At 37.4% G+C, this 23267-nt stretch overlaps 1 protein-coding gene, 1 long non-coding RNA gene and 2 pseudogenes across 7 annotated transcripts in view; 1 reads left to right on the top strand and 3 right to left on the bottom strand.

Moving 5' to 3' along the window:
- The window catches only part of anks1b (ankyrin repeat and sterile alpha motif domain containing 1B), a 191871-nt gene extending 189604 nt beyond the window's left edge, over positions 1 to 2267 (top strand). For all 6 annotated transcript variants that reach the window (XM_014981300.2, XM_014981297.2, XM_014981298.2 and 3 more), the window contains one exon: positions 1044 to 2267. In XM_014981300.2, coding sequence (XP_014836786.2) covers positions 1044 to 1092 — 49 coding nt within the window. In that variant the 3' untranslated portion in view covers positions 1093 to 2267. The remainder of the gene's footprint in view (positions 1 to 1043) is intronic.
- A 148-nt stretch (positions 2268 to 2415) lies between these two features.
- The window catches only part of LOC106914485 (uncharacterized), a 29539-nt gene continuing 8687 nt past the window's right edge, over positions 2416 to 23267 (bottom strand). The window contains exon 3 of the long non-coding RNA XR_001417605.2: positions 2416 to 2475. This is a non-coding gene — a long non-coding RNA (uncharacterized LOC106914485). The remainder of the gene's footprint in view (positions 2476 to 23267) is intronic.
- Positions 20679 to 22225, bottom strand: LOC148152507 (uncharacterized; annotated as a pseudogene).
- Positions 22222 to 23030, bottom strand: LOC148152506 (uncharacterized; annotated as a pseudogene).

Below are 23267 nucleotides of genomic sequence, written 5' to 3'. Positions count from 1 at the left end.
TCTCAAGATATCTATGTTATATCTCTAGATATAATCTAGATTATATCTCGAAATAAAATCTAGAAGACAACTAGATTATATCTCGAAATCTAGAAAAATAAAATCTAGAGTTGATCTAGATTATATCTTGAAATAAAATCTAGAAAAATAAAATCTAGAGTTGATCTAGATTATATCTCGAAATAAAATCTAGAAAATAAAATCTAGAAAATAAAATCTAGAAAAATAAAATCCAGAAAACCAAAATCTAGAGTTGATCTAGATTATATCTCGAAATAAAATCTAGAAAAAAATAAAATCTAGAGTTGATCTCGAAATAAAATTTAGAAAATTAAATCTAGATTATAGAAAGTCAGAATTCTGAGACTAAAGACAAAATTCTGAGAAAAAAAGTCGGAATCTCAGAATTCTGAGATTAAAGTCAGAACTGTTATTTCCCCCCCCCCCAGGTTCCCTAATCCTTTTCCGTACTCTTCACATCAGCCCCTTCGCCTAACTGTTTCTGACAACTTTAAAGATTTAACAAAGAGTACTGCTCTAAGAGCTGTAACAGTGTTTTAGCTGTCTGTTAAGCCGACAAAGACGAGGGATGTTGTCTGAACGGGACAACAAGCTTTTACAGCATTTTTTTTAAAAAAGAGAGGCTGTAGCACAGCATAACTTTGACTGAAGCTGATTCAGCTAGCAGGCTACTAGAATGTATTTTAACTTTTTGATTCTTGATATCAAGTTACTTTTTTGGAGAAACTAACAAACTTGTGAATTTCTTTGTGAAATTAGACTTTAAACTTGACCTGTGACACAGGCAGATGTTACTGTTTTTGTTTTTCTAGGGTCTTATTTCAACACGTTTGTTTGTGTTCAGGACAAACCGAGGCGCTCCGAGTTTATTTAAGGGATGGGGAAAGAAACTAGTGTGTAGACGGTATAGCATGTGGCTTGTGGGACGCATGATGGCCATTTTGGATTTGCTGAGCAAGGTGGCCAGTGGAGAGGCGGGGTGTGAGGGCTCTCTGGATAAGTGATGTCATCTCATTTTGCAGGGCAATGGCGGACGCTCATGTCTATTACTGTGGAATGCAAAGAATGTAGCCAGCCCTATTCATGGACCTTGTCACACTTACAATGCAAAATGGACTGCTAACGGACCCTCATGCTCACTTTTTAGAAACAAACATGGACGCTGCTCCACAATGTTTTGAAAGTTGACTACAAAATGTTCCCACCCATCCACACACACTAACAGGACAGCGTTGCGATAAGACGACCCGTCTGCTCTGAATGTACACTTACTTGAAAGCAGCCTCCAATATCTGCGACTCTAGTGGGATCGGTTTTATGCAGCCCACCTGGGAGGCATGATGCTTGAACTCTGGAAACGGAAACAGGACATCAGTGGGCATGTTTAACACTTTGGCATGGGTTCCAGGATATCTGGCTGGCTAATTTCTTTTTATTTTCTTTAAATGTCAGAATAAAAAAAAACAACATATGCACAACTGTGTAAATGTGATTGGATTTGCTGCAACAACACGCTAAAGATGCAACAGATTTGTCATGAGAAGCCGACGTGAACAAAACAGCATCTAGTGTTAAAAAAAAATATTCGTATTGCCCGACATTTTAATGTTTATTATGAGAGTATTATATTACCATGATGATAATCCTTGTGCAATTCTTGTCTACTGTTGTCTTAATGTTACATTATTTTTCTATGATATGCTGAGATGAAAACTTTGAGCCTGAGAATGATGGCAGTCCTTTAACAAAAAAATAAATCAAATCTGAGTTTCAATGTTCATACTTGTACAGAGAGTGAATGTTGCAGGTTGCTTGCTAATTCCTAGGTCAGGTCAACCTCCATTTCTCATGGGGCTCTTCTCTTACCTTGCAGATGTACTATTTTAAACGCAGTATTACTGTATTATTTGGATGAAACATTATCCAACTATAAAATGTACATAGATATTTTGCCAACTCATTGTTGATACATGAAATGTAAAGAGAAAAGAATAAAGACTTTGCAGTACATGGCACTGGAAACAAGGTACCAAAATAAAGGTTTGACATGTCAAAAAGTGGTAGATTGTAGAGGTTGTATTTTGAGTGAAAATATGGATCATATGGTGACATCACTGCTGATTTACTAATATATATAATATATATAAATATAGGCTTGGGCTTCCAGCACACTGATTTTTGTAATTTGGGCCATTATTTATATCCTTGTAAAGCACATGAAATAAAATCTGACTTGTACAATCATATTTATTCTCAAGATGTCAAATTGTTTTCATTTTAATTAATTTTAGAGGCAAATTATGAGTGCAACCTCATAATGCTGCAAGAAAAGTTAAACTTTTCAAGCCCAATTGCTTTTCATGTTCAGTTTTGTTTGGCTTATTAAACACTTACTTCATGTAGGATTTAAATCCAGGCTGTGACGTCAGGAACTCCCGATCCTTAAAACAGCCACTGCAACAAATAGAAAATGATTATTAATCTTTAGCACTTCTTCTATCCATTCACAGTCCAACATCTATGTTTACACCTTTGCTGATTAAATGGTGCACAGAAATGACCTAAAGTTTACTCTGACTAATCATGGGCATGGATGAGATTAATAAAAGCTGCAAACACACAGAATCTTGGTATTTTTGTGTTTTTTTATCTTAGTACACTTTAAATTACAAGTAACTTTTAAGTCCATTATTGCTCAATTTGTACTTTTTTCAACTACGTTTATGACATGAACAAATCGCCTAGCATACCATAGCTAACATTAGCGACCTGAGGAACCAAATTAAAGAACCAAACATCAAATGGAAGCTCTAATCTGTCATCACAAACATAAAGCCTGGGTGTAAACCTGTTTATGCAGTAAACCTATCAAAGCAAAGCAGTGAGGGATTTACACAGCAAACAGGAAGAGGCTGGCAGCGTTCTACATGGACACAGAGTCTACAGCTTTGAAAAGGTAAGAGCTAACCACACATTTACATCTGATATGAAGCCACAGCCAAAAGCAGACTGGATAACGTCACAATTCAACATCGTTAACAAGCTGGTTTAGAACATGTGGTTCAGTGATTCTAGCGTTTCATGACAGAAAACGCCAGCGCTAACCTCCTACACCTGCTCGGACAGCTCCAGCTCAAACAACCTTGCAGATGCATCCTGCTGCAGTCAAGGTCTGCAACTGGGAAAAACTTCCAACTTCCTAAAACAGCACCCAACTTAGACACAATCGACATTTATTTCCACTTTTCCTATCTCTGCTCACTGCAGGGTGGCATATTATTGCAGTTTTGACATGAAATTCATACAAAACAAGAAAACTGTTGACCTACAACATTAATTCAACATGTTGAAAGCACAGATGAGTCTCTTTAATTGTTTGTTGAGCTACAACGGGGTGACATTTACAGCAAGCGTCTGGACCAGGATATTTAAGGGCAGTAAACAGCAGAAGGAGGCCGGACCGTTTCCATCTGCAGCCGGCAGATAGGAGCGCCGATTATTTACTGCCTATGTGCAGCTGGATGCTTTCTGCTCAACCTGACAGAAAGCATCCATACAACTTTATTGTATGGAGTGTTGACCAGTGCAAAGGGAGTTGGGAGCCAATTTTAGATATTTTTTCTTTTCTAGATTTAGCCAGAAGAGAAGCTGCAGGACTTACCGAGTCTGAAAGAGCAACTTTAATAAAGATAAAGAGCTGCAATTGTATCTATATGTCAACTAGCTCCACCAAAAAAAAAAAACAGGGAAGATGACATGTTTTATTTCATTATGTGTGTCAGACTGTGGGACGGGGCCAAAGTTGCAGATGGTGTGTGCTGCCCACGGATACCAACTAAATGAGACAATAGAAAAAAGCTGCTCATGTAACAGTCACAATTATATCTGGCATTTATTCAACACACACACAGTTTTGTCCTGCTAATGCATAAAAATCAACTACACACACACACACACACACACACACGCCGTTTATCTTATGTATTAAACACCTAATGAATTTGGATCTGCACCAAGAAACTGTTTTCCACAAAGACAATTCCAGCTGAACACAAACATGTTGTTATGCACCTGGCAGATGTTGTGCTACAGCAATCACATTATCATAATGCGCTGAAAGAAGCCAACGCAGAAGTGGGCTTGTTGAAAAGTCGTCACAAGTCACATTTTGGCTTGTGACGTAATGCAAGGAGCAGAGAAAATACGGCCTACAAATAATCGACAAACAAAACCGCAGCTTGGATGCTTCACTGTCCTCCAAATTCATCAAACCAGACACACCTGCATGCACACTGCCACCTGGAGAGGTCAGAAAAGAACGCTAGCTTAATTTTAGCATCTATAAAAACCTCATTTATTAGCAACCGGGCTGTAATATTTGATGTAAAAGCTCAGCATGAGGTCAGAAATAAACTTAAAACTTTATTTATTTCCTAAACCATGAAAGGAAGGAATAATTTCTATTCAGTGTAGCTTGCATTTTTCTTTTTCTTCAGTGCAGTAGCCTTGGGTCAGAAATGTTTCACCCTGAGCTGCTGCACGGAGATTAAACTGAGCTTCACTTGAACCCAAATGTGAAATACTGCTGGGAAGGAAGTGGAAAGAAGCATTACATCACGCTAAAGAAGAGCTGATTCTGCATGTCTGACCTGGAGGAGTTCCTGTTTAGCCCAGTGTCATTTTATGACACCAGAAATGATATTGATTTACCGACGCAAGAAGTTCATGAAATCTGAGCCGATGTTCCCTAATCTACTGGATGGAGATATTTTTTAAGCAGATGGAGAAACTTATGTTTTTTAACGACCGCTTCACCAGGTTTAATTCTTATTTTCCAAGTAAATCAACATTTTAAGCTACTTTTATCATCTTAGATGCAAAACTAACACAAATGTACTTTACAAACTTCAGAAATGGAGATTGTTTTAAAAATCTAAATACATTTACTGCACTAAAATATTAGTGAGTTGCCTCAAACATATACAAAAATATAAACAAGTAAAATCCAAAACAAGTTAATAAATGTACCCACATTTTAGTGCCGCTTCTAAAATATCCTAAACACGCACTTAAATTTAGATGAAAATATATCCAATAAATTGTGATCCAGCGTTTCCCCCAGTGTATTATAAGCCTGGCGGGCCACCAGGCTTAGCATTGTCTATTCATTTAAGTTTTTGTTTTTTTTATGTTTGCATATTTCAAGACTTTATAGTTGTTGTTTTGATATTAATCTTACAGTAACACATAATCAAGTGATATTTTCAAATTTCCTGTCAACTTTAAACATTTCAAAACTCAAAAACATGTCGGGCCACTGAATGAATGACTGCAGAGCGCCCCCACCAGGCTTAGCAAGTTTTCTGGGGGAAACCTTGTGATCACCAAGTTTAAGTTTGCATAGACTCGCAGACACACTGCTTAGAATCCAGAGTGTTTCCGAATTAAAAATAAATGGCACCATTTCGTTTTCTGGGTACAAAATGGCGCCGTCTAATGCAGGATGTTTCATAACAACCCCCACAGCCTGGAGGGACGCTTCGCCTCCCCTCTTCTTCTGTCATCGTCAATAGAGGTGACTTTTTAAAAGCAAGGCTGAACTAACAGCAGGTTCTGCCTTAGATGGTGGGAGAAATTACAAAAAACAGCATTTTTGTAAACAGAAAAGTCAAAAAGGATAAATGGCTTTCATGTATAAAAGCAGGATTTTGGAGTTTTCTGTTGGATTCTAGAGAATCTTTTAGATGTCATAGTTCTTGTTTTGGTTCAATATCTTATTTTCTGTTTAGTAGAAAACAGGATCCAATGTCTACAAAATCCTAAGCGAAGAATTTAGGATTAAACACCAACTTTGTCATCTACACTTTTTTTCATTTGAGTAAATAGTTGTTAGCATCAGAGCTAGCAAATAAAAAAGGTTAAACAAGGTGAGAAAGAAGGATGGTTCTGTTTTGCTGTGGAACCACAACAGATTATTCATAAAACGAGGAACTCTACAGACGACCCTGAACATCCTCCTCAAGAGATCCTCATGCTACAGTCAGAGGCTTCAACAGAACTGCTTCAATACAGACTGCTACAGGAGATCCTCTATGTACAATACCTCTGAAGATATTTAAGACATTTAACTTTACTTTGGGTATTTTTGAACTGAACTGAAAAGAGATCTAATGAGCTCTAAGTGTTTTTATTCAAGAAATAACTACCTATTAATACATCCTAAGGATTCTCAAGAATTATTTAACACTTTGGTACAAAAGCTGGGTCACAGGAAGTATTTAACATTAGGTTTTGCTACATTTTCTGCTGCTGGATGCGGAGCTGATGCTTTCCTGTACGGTCGGTTCAGTGGGAAACCCACGCTAAACAACTCATGCTACCACAGGCATGACTGTGATGAGAGCTGACAGGTTTTTACTGACGTCCCGGCCAGCCTCTCTGAATCAGGTTTGACATCCCAAAGCTGATGCGACACAGTGGTCTCAGATCAAGTCGTCTCCTGGCGGTCAGGCATCGTGACAGCCGTGATGGTAAGAGAAAAGCTGCTTAAGTCACCTCTCTAGTAGAAGCAAGAGAGAGGAAACATACTATGCAATTAGGGAATCGGAGGGAAGGCGTCACCAGACATGGAGTACGGACCTGAAGAAGCTTCCCTCGTTCTAAATCACTGACGGTGTTTGAAAAAAGAAAAACATAAGTCGTTCTGTCTGACCATGCTCACTGCCAAAGACCCACAGTGGCTTTGGATAATCTTCAGAATACATTTTTATATTAAATGAGTTTGGGGGAGGATACATGATTAAAACAAGCATCTCGTGCCCATTATGGCTGTAAAGAGCTGTGTGCAGAGGATTATGTTTTCTTAAAATTAAGATTGTAAGCAGAGGAAAGCAGCTCATCTGTATTTATTGATTTTCCAGATAGAAAAGTCTTGGTTTTAGAAGGACATGTTGCAAAAAACAAAGCCAAAGGACCAAAATCAATTTATCTTTTGTCTTTAAGATTATGAATGCTTCAAATCTCTACCGCAAACCAGTGAAACCAGACCTGACTAGACACAGACAGGGTTCCTGTTATTTTTTAAGACTTTATAGTTGGTGTTCAGATAGTAATCTTCAAGTGATATTTTCAAATTTCCTGTCAACTTTAATAATTTTTTTAACTCAAAAATTCAGCGGGATTAGCAAGTTTTCTGGGGGAAACCTTACCGTACATATTCAGTCACCATAATATAACCAGACAACTTCATGTGTCCAAAGTCAGAAAAGAAGGCTAGCTTGACGCTAATGTCTATGCAAATCTCATTCATTGCTAACAATTAGCTACAGAACTTAACAAGCTAATCCTGATGTGCACAAACGCAGCATCATTTAATCACTCATGGGAAAGATAGATTACTTTTTTTAATTATAACCAAGTCCCATGGCATTTTATCAGACATCACTAAATGTGGCATTTCTTGACTCTACATTATTCCTTATATCCATTGAAATAAATATAATTATTCTAACAGCAATAATCCATCTCAAACCAAAGCAATTTAATCTAGATATACATTTTGCTTTAACTTTTTTGTGAAAATATAATATGATGTTATTCAAGGTTATATCACATAAGTCTCATTCTGGTTCAGGGTAATGCGGTTCCTTCTGTATAATCAGGCTCATGGACTTTTCTAGGGCAAGCTTGCTTAAATAGAGAAACTCCTCCATAGAGACCATCTGTTGTAATATAAAGCTACAGCTCACGACAAGAGTATTAACCAAGCAAAAACCCATCAACCACTTTCATAAAGCGCCCATCCAAAATCTGGGTTTTGTAAGCAAGATTTCATTTTTAGGACTCTACAAATGAGAACAAGTTTTTTTTTAAGCACGTTAAAGATGAGAAGAAAATGCGCACAAGCACAGAAGCTTCCTGAGGCTAAGTAGACGACAAGCCCGCACAGCTCCTCACGCTTTTCTACTCACTCTGCTCCAGATCTGTCTGCCTTGCTGAGCGTTGAAGCTCAGAAGCAGCAGCAGCAGCACTAATTGTTTGAGACAAGCAATGTTTATGACTAAATGGTGTGAACAGCCTGGCAGCAGTAAATATGCTCATGATTTCCTTAAAAAAAAACATGTTTAATGTGACTCAGTTTGGTTCTCGGTCTTAATGTAAGCAGAGACAATGAGACGCCTGGTCTTTGTTGGGAAAACATTGTGACTAATTTAGGATTTCTGACAAATATTTCTATTCTACGTTGAGCTTGTTCCCAGACTCTGGACTCTGTTAAGATATTAATTTGCTGGCATCTTCAAGTCATGACCAAGATGAAGGACAGCTCGCTTAAGGGTGTTTTCACTCCTGATAGTCTGGTAGAATTGGTTCAATTAGGGACCAAAATTGCAGCATTTTCACTGCACTGTTTCAAACAAACCAAACCCTGTGAGAAACCTGTTCCCCTCCTCGTGGTGGCGCTGCACCAAGAACTACTGAAGGAACCGACACAAAAACCTCAGAAGAATACATGACCGCAACTTCCTTCTTCACAAAATGTTAACAAAAATGCAGTAGCATCAGATTTAACTGGTTATAGAATTGCTCTCGTCGCTGGTAAAAGACCACGAACCATTTCTCCCGCTAGCGTTGTGCTTGTATGCATTTGTTATTTACCCAGAATGCCCTGCCCTTTTCCTGCTTTTGGAGCGGTCTCCAGTCTGTTTGCAACCACAACCGAGACCGAGGTTCTTAGCCAGAGGTGAGTTCGCTTTTTTGATCTGCATCAGAGTTTGATCACTAATTCTCGCCTCCCCAAACGAACTGGAGTTTGTAGGAAAATCAACTATAGTTCGATTAAAGTGGACTAAACAAGGCTGGTGTGAATGCACCCTGAGTCTGAGGCCGAGGTTCTCAACAGGAAGAATATTCTTTCTGGACTGAGAAATGTTTAAGCTGGAGAGTTTTCGTTTTCACATGGATTAGTTACTATCTTCACAATCAGGACAGTCATTCCTCTCTTGGGAAGTACAAAGCTAAATTAAAATTTGTCCAACTTTGTAAAGGATCTGAACTTTTCCAAAACATTAAACACTAAAAACTTCAAAAGTAGTTGCTTAAATACATTTTAACTTGGACAGAGGGTTTAAACAAGAAAGTCTAGTAGAAACAACATCACTCTGTAATGTACAATATGGTCAGATAAAACCCAATTGTTTGAATTTCCTGTTGGCTAAAACAGAGAAAAATGTCTTCATGCAACTGTTTCATTTTATTGCCGCCACACTGAAAGTGCAGCTTTAATCTCTAAAAAGACACAAGCTGCTAAAAAAGATTAGGAAATGCATCTGGGGACTTTATAATCTCATCAATGTGCCATATGCAGATTCCAACCAAAATGCTGGTACAGTAAAACACAGGCTGCCAGTCCACTCTGCCTAAAGGTGACTGGTGAACTTTATATGCCTCCAGCCCCTCTGGCAGCTGTGGGTTTTATTCACAGCCACAAAACCAGATTAAAACAAACCACCTTGACTGGAGTTATTTAAGTGTGTGCACTTAGAGTTTATCTGCAAGGAGCTCAACCTCATTTTACCCTTCAAACGTCTCTCGTTAAAATATTCTGTATTCTGTATTCTGCGAAACCTTGGCCAATTAATACACAGAGGGAAATCAGAGTGGAAATAAGTCAAGCAGACTCCATTTATATACATTTTTTCTGTCTTGTTTACATCTAATGTTTTTCAGAATAAGGTTACAGACAGCAATTTAAAGTCTGGGTATAGTTCAGATAATAAGACCTAAAATTAAGACTATCAAATGTAAGACTGATAAGAAAAGTTGAGACAAATGTGCCTGTCATAATAAGCAATTAATCAATTAATCGCATGATAAATTAGAATGAGCTCATTAATTCCCATTTGCATGATGTATTGTTTTTCTCGTTTGTCTCTTTCTACCAAAAACTGGATGACAAAAGTCTTCAGTCTGGTGTTTTGGTCTCAACTATCCCTTTTTTTTGCAGGATAACTGAAAGGTCATTTCATTTGTTGGTTCAGTTGCTTTACTAATTTGTTCTCCACATTTAAAATGTCCAAAGAGTGATAAATGTTCATTAGAATTTAAAGTTTATTGCTCTTTCAGAATGTGCTATTGCATTATTATGCCATTCCCATTATATTATCCGGAAATGGTCTCAAAAAAAAAAAAACGTTATTGTTTATTGCAATAAGTTCTGGTACAATTTATCCAATAAAATTTGTTATTGTGACATTCTGAACTCATCTTTTTTACCACCATGCTTATGAAAATGTTATTTACTATTCTGTAACTACTGACGCAAAGACTTTAGTGTCGGAGGCTTTTTGAACTGTGTGGCTGCATGTCCAAATTGCCTTATTTTCACCTGTTTGCTGTGAAATTAAAAACATACGGGTAGGCTTGTCACAATAATCAATAGATCAATTAATTGCATGATAAATTAAAAGAAAGTCAATAATCTTCATTTGTTTGGTTTATCGTTTTTCTCTCTCATTTACCAAAAACTGAGTGATAAAAGTTTTCAGTCTGGTGTTTTGGTCTCAACACTCCGTTTTTTTGAAAGGTAATTTTGTTTACAGAGACGTCATAATTTATTTTATTTGTTGTTTCTGTTGTTTTCTTCCTTTATTTTGGATATTTCAAATGTCTTCCAGTTCCAGTGTTTAAATGTTCGTTAGAGTTTAAAGTGGATTGATCACTGAGAATGTCTTCTTGCATTTTTATGCCACTATTACTTGAAAATGTTCTCAAAACAACAACGTTATCGTTTATCGCAGTAAGTTCTGGGATAGTTTTCTCGAGTCATCGTCCAGCAAAATGTGTTACCCTGACATGCCTATGTACAGGTATAATTTCATTGACTGATTGTTTTTTGGATGGCTGTAGAGGAGGTAAGCCGCCCCGTCCTTTTGCCCTGCGTCCCGTGGTGTCAGTGTGGAAGCTGCTGGTCCGGCAGTGAGAGCAACAGGACCAGAAGAGAAACGGGTGATCACAGCATCTGCTCTTTCTGGGACCTCTTCCAGTTCTGCCTCTGATACAGTGCCCCATCACACGAGGATAGCGAAAAGTCATGTCTGCATTTGTGTAGTTTCTTAGTCCAACTGCCTGAGTTTCTTAAATTAGTCCACACCATCTGGGCAGATGGGTGAGGTAAAGTGAAACGGCTAAGGAGAAATGGGAAGCAGCCAAACGGTGACAAGCTCTGGCTCCGAGCCCTCTGGCTCGACGCGGGAAAGCAATAAAGGTGGCGTGCAGCTGAGCTAACAGCTGACAGAAACAGGAACCGATCCTTGGCCAAGGTCAGGAAACAGAGTATGCACATATGCACCCACATCCACACGGGGTTGGGCTGCAACAGCAAAACGGGGTCAAACAACACCGGGGAATCACGCTTCTGTGACCCGGCACTCAACAGGGTTCTCAGACTGAATGGACCCGGAGCAGAAGGACAGCACTGTGTTTGTGTGATAAGATGTAGGTGAGGAATTCATGCGAATACTGATCACTGATAGCAGGTATAGTCCAAATGATATAAGCCTGATGCATCCTGTAACATTTGAAACGCTCTACTGAAAATCCTGTTATTGTCCCGACCCATTTAGTAGCACCATTTGCAACAACATGTCAACAAGTCATTCAAGAATTCAGGTGCTCACAGCAGCCTGCAATGATTTTGACCCCTCCTCTGACTGCAAATCAACAAAAATACAAATTTGGCCACAAGCACAGTGTTGTTTGATTAGGGTAGAATTATTACCAACAAAGTTAAATCTTCCTACTAAAAGTAAAGTTAGCAGCAACAAAGTTTTCAACTAAAGCAGACTCACAAAAATTTAATCTCTGGATAAATACAAAAGTGCTTTCAAACAGAATGATCTAAATTCTGTTTTTATTTTCTTTTATACATACATACATTTCCAGAACTGAACAGTAAATTGCCTTAAATATCGACCAAAGGTATGTACCTTTAGCCTACTTTTGTAATAAGTAGAAGCCAAAATTAAAAATGAACAACCAATCTGATCGATTGCACGACTTGTTTTTACACACAAAAAAAAGAGAATTAGAAAACTGATACTTAATTATAAAATTACCCGCTTGTTGCAGTCATAACCATCTCCTCTGAGAATTTGCATACCTGGATAAATGTGACTATTTTAAACAGGTGCCATTGTGATTAACCAATCTGCATGTACAATTGTAGTTTGCATAGCCACCAGCTTGAGAGATGGCAAACACTGAAAAATTAATGAGAATGTGTGAGTGAGGAACAAAGAGAGCAGAAAAGGTGTTAGACAGCAGACAGAAAGCTAGAAACAAAACCTTTTTAAATCCTCCTTAGTCCCAATGTGACTACAGACTTCATTCTTCTATTATTCTGCATTTCTGAAAACTCACTGCTGCTTGGGAGACTAATTAATGTAGCTGAAGCATTTTTTTTTAATAGACATGTTTTCCAGGTGAAGGTTATAAATCTCAAAATCAAATTTAAGACTAGAGATGCACAATAATGGACTTTTGGCCAATATGTACTAAAACTCATTTGGCCGATAACGATACCGATATTTTGGTCCTATACCTACTTACTGAAACTATGTGGCTTTCTCCACTGTGGAAATAAAATACTGCATTATCTTTGTCAATTTAGCATGCTAGCAAATGCAAATGCTAAAATGAAGGCTGAAAATGATGTAACACTTTCAACTTGCATTATGTTTAATGTCAAATTTATTCATGACATTTGCTCTCTCCAAGACAATGACAACACTCAAACATTCATTGTCACTGGTTCGTCACATAAAAAACAATGGATTTTATATCGGTGAGTTATTTTGAGTCATATTAAATTTTACAGCTAATATCAGCAGATACCGATACCATGCCGATAATATGGTGCATCCCCTTTTAAAACGTATCAAATTGTAACTTCAAGGTATTAATTTCCTCTGCACCACATTTAAGTGCAAACTTAATTCGCATTGCATCAGCTTTTTACACCACAACAAACAATCTGAGATTGCTGCATCTATGGAGGGAGCACGGTGTTGGTAACTCCAGATAGCTGTAATTACTTTGACAAAGATTAATTAGGCGAGAATAAGCTGAATTAATGAGGTTAGCACAGACACCTCAGCCAGGCCTTAGAAACTGAACACCACTTCTGTTGAGATTTCAAAGGGTGTGAATGAATGAATGAATGAATGATTGAGGTAAGCTAACAAAAGAAAAAGTGGGGGGAAAAGTTGCAGAAATCAGTATTCCTCCAACTTTATAGAAAGAAAAAACTAGAATCACACAAAAGCTGTGAACAGCAAACAAGATCTAATCAAAACAAGTAAACATTCTCACTTATTCCTCCTGTTGCCTCATGAATGGATTTAGAAAAAAAAATCCACTGAATAAAACAAGTGCATAGTATCAGTCTGAGTATCACAGCAGACTCTGAATCTTTCAAGCTTAATCCTATAGTGTATCGCACCGAATCTACAATGCAGCATAACACCCATGACTATTTATCACTCCACAAACAGTAAATAAAGCGACGTACACATCAACTTTTCATTCCCCCGTCATATATCTGCTCAGAGTGCTGCACCATGGCTGATACAGTTTCCCAAATCTGACAGTCGCAATGCTCTAAGTGCAGCGACAGTAACCAGAGACCCCCCAAGATAAATGGCTCAGAGTTCAGTGTCAGGGAGTAGGCAACTAATGTGGTCCTGTTTTGACCAGATAACACACACTGCTGCTGTGTGTGTGTCTCAGCTCATCGACTTTCTAAATTTATGCAGGACAGATTTATTTAGCTGGTTCTCATCATAGAAAACAGGAGGCAAGGTCATGGCAGCCATGTTTTACCCTGGAACAACTCTACAGGAATAGTCCGGATTCATTTTCCTACGACTGTTTTTTTTTTTTTTCAACAAACATCTACAACAACATTTTAAGCTCCAACTTGGTAGTTTGTCATTGATTCCCATCTTTTACAAGCACTTAATAGAGCTTTGGAACGTGACGTCGCTGCTGTAGGCAGAGGGACACCAGCGCCATCTTTGGGATCCTCTCTGTTAAACATAACCGACAAAAACAACAGTCTCACAGATTTTTTTAATCCAAGTTACAAAAAATAATTTAGCTATGGCATGAACTTGCCGCGTTATTGAATGTAATGTCCTATTTTCCTGCTTGAAAACAACGCAAGGAGGCTAAGCTATCGGAGCTAACGAAAAGACGACGAATGTCCTGGTGTCAGCGGTTGAGACGTCCTGATATTACGTTCTCCAACATCCCCAGACGTGTGAAATGGATGAGCTCAATCCTAACTGGGGTCCAGTGCTGAATATGGGTCACTGCGAGGTAAACGCCACAACATCGGACCGACATGCGCGTCAATTAAAGAGGCGATACAGCAAGACCGTGGTGGATCAACAAGTTACAGAGTTACATGATTTACCCCAGAAGAGGTAAATAATGAAAACAGAGTAGCGGAGGCAACAGAAGAGGAGCAAGTTGGAGAGGCTCAGGAGGAAACCCCAGGAGAGGAGCTCAGCAAGGCTCCAGACTCTGAAGAGGAACAGGAACCATTTGTGTTGAAATATGTGTACAGTTGGAAGTGACTGTTTTCTCTGATTTAATAATTTAATGTATTAAACATTCATGAATCGTTTGATTCAAGCACTTCAAGTTACATGTAAACAGGTGAAGAAATGAATCACATTTTAAGTAAAAATTTGATATTTAAATATTTCAGGTAATAAACATAAATGTAATGAAAGATTATATTTTTAAATAAATATTTTATTTGATTAAAATAAACAATTATATAATCAGACATCTGTCAGGACACTGGGTTTTTGGGTTTGTTTTGCTTTTCATTTTATTTAGTTTCATGTTTTAACTTGCTAGTTTAGCCCTTCATGGTCCTTTTGATATTATTAGAGGTATTTAGTGTAATTAGAATTATATTATTGCTTTTCCTTGTTTGAGTCCATGTCAAGCCTTCTTTAATGACTATAGTTTAATTCTATTTTATCCCTCTAGTTATTTCTTATTTCAGCCTCCCTGCAGGGTTTCTAGTAATGTTTATTTCTTAATTTGATCACCATAGGTTCAGTTATTCTTCCATGTCTGAGTCTGTATCTTTCTTTAGTAATTCTAGTTGGGTTATTTCTTTGTTTAGATCTTCTAGTTTCTCTTGCTGTGTGTTCCTTAGTTCTTATTGTTAGATCAGTCTTGTTTCTATTTAGGTTCGGTTATGGTTTCCCTCATATCTTTCTCTCCTAGTTCATCAGGTTTTCTTTACTCTTACACACCAAATCCAGCAGGCCCAAATTAACTGTCAGATTTGATTTCAACACTTTTAAAGTGTCTATATGGGTCCACACCAGAAAGTGTTAATTTAACTCTTTTTGGAGAGTTAGTACCTTAACTCTTATAAAGTGTCAAATATCAAATCTGCTGGAGTTAATCATTTAACACTTACTAACACTAATTCAGTGTTAGATCTTTATGGAGGCCCATTTCCGCCACTCTGTTAAAAAAATAAAAAAATAATTCTCATAATAACGAGATACTATCTCATAATAATGAGATAGCATCTCATTATAATGAGATAACTTGAGTTGGCCCTATAGTTTGAGATATGCTCAACTTGATAGAAAGAAATGGATATTGATCATATCATTGAGCAATACTTCAGAAGTGGTTTTACGAATCTTGAAATCTTGCGAGTTTTGGAAGAAACCCATAATGTTAAATTAAGTCTCTGGACACTGGAGAGAAGACTGCAAAAGAAGCGCCTGTGGCGTAGAAAAAACAAGACAGATGTTGCAGAAGTGGCCTCTTTTATTGAGGAACAACTACAAGGATCTGGGAGACAGCACGGCTACAGGTGGATGAACCAGAAATGTTGGATGGCTGGCATAGTCACAGACAGGGAAACAGTACGTCTTTTGATGCGCTTATTGGATCCCAACGGGGTTGACCTGCGTGCACAAAATCGCTTGAGACGACGCTTATGTGTCAGTCAGGTACCAAACTATGTCTGGCACATCGAGGAAAATGATCTGGCTAGAAGCCTATAAAACCAATAGTGACCCTCACATTATTATTATTTTTTTTAAATAAATTTTATTTTAAGTTTTCAAAGTTTAGAACATACAGTTAAACAGACAGAACAAAGCCCAGATGCACAGGTGACCCTCACATTATTGCTGGCTATTTTATTGACGCTGTGATGGAGTATAATGGATTTCCACAGAAGATACAAATGGATCATGGCACAGAGAACACTCATGTGGCGGCGATGCAAAGATTTCTGCACAACAACGAGGATGAAAATGGTTTTGACTCTGTTATTCTCGGTCCGAGTACAGGAAATCAAAGGATAGAGCGATGGTGGTGCACTTTAAGAAGTGAATGTGCCCAGTTTTGGATGGACCATTTCGACCAGTTTAAAGCCGATGGCTATTTTGTTGACAGCTTTCTGGACAAATCACTGATCCAGTTTTGTTTCCTACAAACAATACAGGTCCTATAAATTTACTTCTTGCTTTCAGCACACAATTTTGAAATAAGTTCCAAATAATACAAAAGCATGACTTTTTTGGTAACACTTTATTTGAAGGGGGTTGAATAAGACTGTCATGACACTGTCATAAACATGACATAACACCTGTCATGAACATCAATAAGTCTTCATGAATAGTTATGACTGTTGTCATAAAGCGTCATTCGGTAAATAATGACACTTTTAATACAAAGTTGACATTATTCAAAATGTCTTCGTTATGACAGCTTGACATTATTCTAGACAAAATGTCTTCGTTATGACAACTTGTCATTAACCTCGCCAAAAATGTCTTCGTTATGACAACTTGTCATTAACCAAGAAATCATGATCTAACATGAATTTGTCATAATAGCAAAAGCTTTAACAAAACAATGATTAATATTTCCACTCCCTGAAATAAAGCAAAACAAGTAGGACAAGCAATAAAGATTTCACTAAGCTTTATTACACGGTCAAATGATTTAATAACAGACTCATTAACAATTTCTTTTACATCAACTAAAGTGGAACAAGTAGCACCAGTTATGAATGTCATTAAGTGTCACTACGGTGTCATTAATATGAACTATTACCTCAAGTAAAGTGAAACAAGTTACAACAGTTATGACAAAGTCATTAAGTGTCATTAGTGTCATTAATATTAACTATTACCTCAAGTAAAGTGAAACAAGTTACAACAGTTATGACGTCATTAAGTGTCATTACAGTGTCATTAATATTAACTATTACCTCAAGTAAACTGAAACAAGCAACAGTTATGACAAAGTCATTAAGTGCCATTGATAGTGGACATGCAGAAAGGGTTCCACAGCATCAGCTGACAACAGCAAAAGGCAAGGTGTGGTATATACCCCATCATGGTGTATACCATCCACAAAAACATAAGCTGCGTGTAGTGTTTGATTGTGGGGCAGAGTATAAAGGGGTCTCTCTTAACAGTCAGCTTTTACAGGGCCCAAAATATCTAGCTCATTGGTGGGGGTTCTAGTGAGGTTTCGGCAGGAATATGTGGCATTAATGGCAGACATAAAATCCATGTTCCACCAGGTTAAGGTGGCTGAGGAGCATGTGGACTTTCTACGTTTCATGTGGTGGCCTCAAGGTAATCTAGAACAAGACCTTGAGGAATACCGTATGACTGTCCACTTATTTGGTGCAGTCTCCTCACTGAGCTGTGCTTGCTATGCTCTCAGAAAGACTGCTGAGGATAATCAGTCCAACTTCTCAGTTGTATGAACAGTCAACAAAAACTTTTACATGGATGACCTCTTAAAAAGTTTGCCATCAGAGGAAAGTGCAGTTACCATGGCCGAAGATCTAATAGCTATTTGCAGCAAAGGAGGGTTTACGCTAACCCAATGGATTAGCAACAGCCGAGAAGTGCTCCAATGTATCCCAGGAGAGCTCAGGTCCCAGACTCTTTGTGAGTTGAATCTGGACAGTGATGAGCTACCGCTAGCAGAGCACTAGGTTTACAATGGTGCACAGAGAGACAGTTTTAAGTTCAAGCTGAAGGTCAAAGAAAAGCCTTCCACTAAAAGAGGTATGTTGTCCACCGTCAGCTACATTTATGATCCGCTAGGATTCCTAGCACCTCTCATTCTTCCTGCCAAACTGCTGTTACAAGAGTTATGCAGGATGAAATGGGGCTGGGATGATCCTATACCTCTAATCTTCCAAAAACAGTGGAACCGGTGGCTGACTGACTTGGAAAAATTGGCTGAGTTCGAAGTCAGCAGATGTATCAAACCTGAGGGGTTTGGAGAAGTCGTGTGGCAATTATCAAACTTAAATTAAACATGGCAGAGCTTTATAATATTACTACATAAAGCTAATTTTTAAAGTTTAATCAGTAATACTTTTATAACAAATTTAAATGTCAGATCATGATTTCTTGGTTAATGACAAGTTATCATAAAGACATTTTTGGCGAGCTTAATGACAAGTTGTCATAACGAAGACATTTTGTCTAGATTAATGACAAGTGGTCATAATGAAGACATTTAGAATAATGTCAACTTTGTATTAAAAGTGTCATTATTTACCGAATGAAGCTTTATGACAACAGTCATAACTATTCATGAAGACTTATTGATGTTCATGACAGGTGTTATGTCATGTTTCAGTCTTATTCAACCCCCTTCAAATAAAGTGTTAACACTTTTTTTCTATTTTCTTATTTTTTTTCCCCATTTTTTAATCAAACAGGTGGAGCTGGATGAAGTTGTCCATGCATGGAATGACCATCGTATACGATCTACAAATAATCCTCGGGCTCCACATAGTCGTCCCACATAAATGCATGGTGTTCCCAACCTGTATGGGGTTTCAAATTTTTTACAGTCTGCTGATCTAACAAAGCTGGAAATATGTATAGAAGAATGTCGTTTCAAGGACTTTCCCTGTGATGTTGATGTATTTCACTTATGCACTGAACTCATGACTGAGCACAGACTGGTAATACATGATGTGTATGCAATTACTAATCTTTATGTAACACTCCGTCAAATGATCAGTGATGAGCTGGGGAATAGTTTCTATAAATCCCCCAGGTCCACAAAACATTTATCAAGTCAGATATGTCAATATGTCCTGTGTAAACACTGTGTGATTGTAAAACGAAATGCATGAATGAGTTAAAATGTGTTTCTATTTTTTTCTAAAAAGACTAATACATTTTAGTTTCCTTCAGTGTTGAAGTCAAGGTCAATCTATTAATTTCTATGTTTAATTTTATTTATTATTACAAAATACTTGCCTCTTGTTCAAAACAACACTAAATAGTGCCAACATTTCCAGGTTCTCTATTTTATTCAACTTACTTGTTCAGGGAAACTGTTGATATATGGACATGAATGTTAAATGTACAAGCAATGTTTTAATCATGTTACTACTAACAGATAACCATTTGTGAGTTTTCCTACCAATATGCTATTTTTTGCAGTTGGTATTAATTTGATAAGAGTACAAATGTCATTACTCTTGACATATATATTTCAGTGTTTTTCTGTATTATTGCAAATCAATTTATTTACAGTGCAACAACAAATCATAAACAGACTCTACACTTTGTTCAGAATGTATTTATTTTCTCTTCCACCAACAAAGAACAATCCATTATTTTGACATTCCCAAAAATAAATCACAAGTGCTTAAAAAAAACTTGCCTTGGTGTATAGTGCACTCATTTGATAAGCTTAAGATAAAGGAATATACAAAGTTGTGCCCAGTAAAATAAAAAAGACATTTTTTATAACCTTCCACAAAAGAAATCAAATGTGCAAAAAAGAAAAATTCAGAAAATGATTTTATGAATATGAGTGCAATGTAACAAGTACAACAGTCAACACAGTTGTGTCTTATAAAAAGATACAACAACAATAAACAGTTCCTATTTTTGTTTGTTCTGGCTGTGAACTTCTAAACATTTCCTACAGTCATTTTCACTTTACCTCTTCTGATTTATTATGTCAGCTAACAATTAACATGTTAATTATGGCAAAACAAAAGTCAGCTACATTTTATTATCTGGCATTATGGCTTTCCAGAGATATAATTTTTGACTGCTCCCCTGAAAGTTAGCAGATCTGAAAATGCAGAACTTGTGCATGTGTGGTAGAATATCTCTACTTCTTACAATAAGACGTTTCTTTGGCAACAATAATTAAGTAATTGACATTAAATGCTGCACATTTTTGACTAAACAAATGACCAGGGAAAGAGCAAAAAAAGAAAAACAAGTTAAGTTGCCATATTTATTTTCTATGTTTGTGATAATGTGGACAATGTCAATTCTGTACTGATTACATTTCAAATAACTTAAAACTTCAACTTTGAATATGTAAAAGTACAAATGTCATTCATAAATGACAACACCCTATGGCTTACAAATACTTAACATTTTGTACTTAATTCTAACAGTAAGTATTGACTGTTTTTTGCATCAAAAATCACTACTGATTCCAAATTATTGATATTTTTAAGAAGAGTAGTGCTAAGAAGCCTTGTTGAGTTTTGACGACCTATCCTTAAACAAACCAACAACTGTGGTGCACAAATCAGCAGTTACCTATCACAAACAGTTGATCCTTTTAATTACATCTGGAGAAAGTTTGGGAAAGGTAACATCACCCAGATAAAATGTTATCTCTAAAACTTTAAACTCTGTCAAGGAAATTTTGGGGAAAATCCTCAAAACATCTACTTAGATCTTGATAGGCAACTTGTTACTTTAAATAGCCACCTTAATCTCCTTTTTTTTCTTTTAGGAGTTCCACAACTGTGTAGCTCCACCCTCTAATTCCATCACTTTCAAAACTTTAATTAATGTCCATGACCCATACATTAGACTCCAAAACTTTTTTCATTTCAGCACTGCAATCTGGATAGCTGTCATAATAGATTGACAGCTCAAGGACACAGCTACATGTGTGAGCCACAGGTCTTCTGAGAAACCCTTGAATCTTTGTGAAATCGATAAGAATTTTCTTGTCCAGGAACAGGTCTGAGCCTGTGCAGAACCTTAGAAACAAGGACAGATGCTGCAAATCTGCATTCCTGATATACGTGCTAACGTACTTTTGAATATCCTTCTGATGAATATTCATTTCCTGAGGAAAGACAATGGACTTCAAAACTTTTCTCGCATTTGGTGGCAAGTTTTCATACAATGAATAAAGGTCCTGGAAGCTGTTCTCAGTGATACTGAGTGTTTTGGCCCACTGTTCAATAACGTAAGCAGGCTCTTGGACAAGTGTTTTGTGTGCAAGCTCCTGGAGGATTTCATTTACATTGCTGGCAGTGGGCATTCGTCTGCAACTGTAGTTATCAAGAATCTCTATCAATTCTTCTTTGTCAACACTGCTGAAGTCTGACTGCCACGACTGAAACACAAAACGCTCAGATTCAGGCATGCACTTAAGGAAATTCTCCACCACCTCACTTTTTACCTGTCCAAAAGCTGCTTGCTCTAGTATGACAGGTGCAATCTTCATAGGAAGATATTTCTCTCTTGTCCATCCAAAGACAATTATTCGGCCTACACTCTCCCACTGCTGCTGTCCATAATCATGCCTCAGAAAAGGCACTTTGTAAGTGTTTCCTGTAGTACACTGGTCATAGAATTATTTCCAGAATTCAGAAAGACAGTCTCTAACGACTCCTCCGTCATCATAACCCATCTCAGGTGTTCCATCTGGCAGGACAAGTTGGATTTTGAAGTCTCTATCTAGAAGTCCATCATCAGAGAAGTTGCTATGAGCTCAGGAAGTACCTGACCTCTGTGAACTACCAGTATCTTCTTCACTGCCTTGACAGATGATGTGGATTGAGGGGATAGTGGCAAAGTGTCACCCAAAATCTGTGGCTCACTGTCAGAAAACGGTCCTAGAAACACTATGTTACTGCTATCCAAATCCTCCTCCCTGAGCTCTGCAGAATGAAGTGAAAAGTTAATATTGTCATGATTTGTTATATTTCCAACAAATAGGAAGTTAGAAGTTACTATGGATATTGCAGATTGGCTGGTCGCTGCAACATTTACAGCAGATGAAGAGGAGGGCTGATTCAGAGAACTGTCTTGATCCTGAAAAAGTGGTGAAGACAAAACTTCATCTTGACTGGTTAGCCTTCTTTTTAAGTGTGGTCAGGTAAAACCTGAGAATAGTCAGTTTTGTAACATGAAACATTGTCCAACAAAGATTTTGTCATCAATTGGCACTTCCTGATAATGTTTCAGATCTATTTCAAAATCTGTTATGGACCCTTCTCTATTTCTCCCATTTGGAAAGAAAAGGCCAAGAGCCATCTGGATTACCTCACATTTTTTAGCATCCTTTGATACATCGACCTTCCGTGTTCCACCACCTCTTCTTGCTCTTACTTGTTTAAAAGCCTGTTGTTCATCATAAAGCAGCCAGCCTATTTCTATTTTTCTCTTTGACTTCAGAGCATTATTCTTTACAGTTGTTTCAGATTGCTCTTCTTTGTCCATACCACAGCCATCTTCATGAGCAGTTCTTCTTTTACCCAGCTTTGATTTCAGGCGCTCAAACAGTTTTGATTTGCGACTGTTTGGGGGGCCATTTTCCTTTCTTTTACAGTATCCTAATGGGGCTATGCGGTCTCCATATGATGGCAAATAATTCTTTAACTCTTCATCTGTCATGAGCTGGATGACGTTGGTATCAATCTAAATAAGGACAATAAAAAATATTTCTTTAAAACTACAAAAATGGAACTAGAATTGCATGCACATTATTTGAATTAAATTAGATAACATTGCTAGACACATGCTTTAAAAAAACTGTAGTTTTTGAAATACTGATTTTTTTTCAGCCAGTACCTTCTCTCTCAGCAAGGTCTCGATAGTTTCCTCTGGAATATTCCTTTGTTTCAGGAAATCACTCAGGTCATCCATTCTGTGATCTAACACTGGAAGAGAAGATAAAATGATGTTCCCATTTTATTGGAAACATCAGATGTTTCCAATAAAATGTAAAGCAAGTCATACTACAAATGATAATTTTACCTGGAAAACTAATAATATAGTCATTCATAATGCCATCCATGAATGCATTTTCTAACACCCTTGTCCCTAGTAGGGTCGGGAGGGGTCTAGTGTCTATCTATAGAAAACGAGAGGTGGGGTCACCCT

The sequence above is a fragment of the Poecilia mexicana genome, unplaced genomic scaffold, assembly GCF_051168715.1.
Source record: "Poecilia mexicana isolate PSO_F unplaced genomic scaffold, ASM5116871v1 scaffold_23, whole genome shotgun sequence".
Lineage (NCBI taxonomy): Eukaryota > Metazoa > Chordata > Actinopteri > Cyprinodontiformes > Poeciliidae > Poecilia > Poecilia mexicana.
The sequence above is the reverse complement of the archived record's forward strand: the minus strand, read 5'-3'. Positions and strand labels throughout refer to the sequence as shown.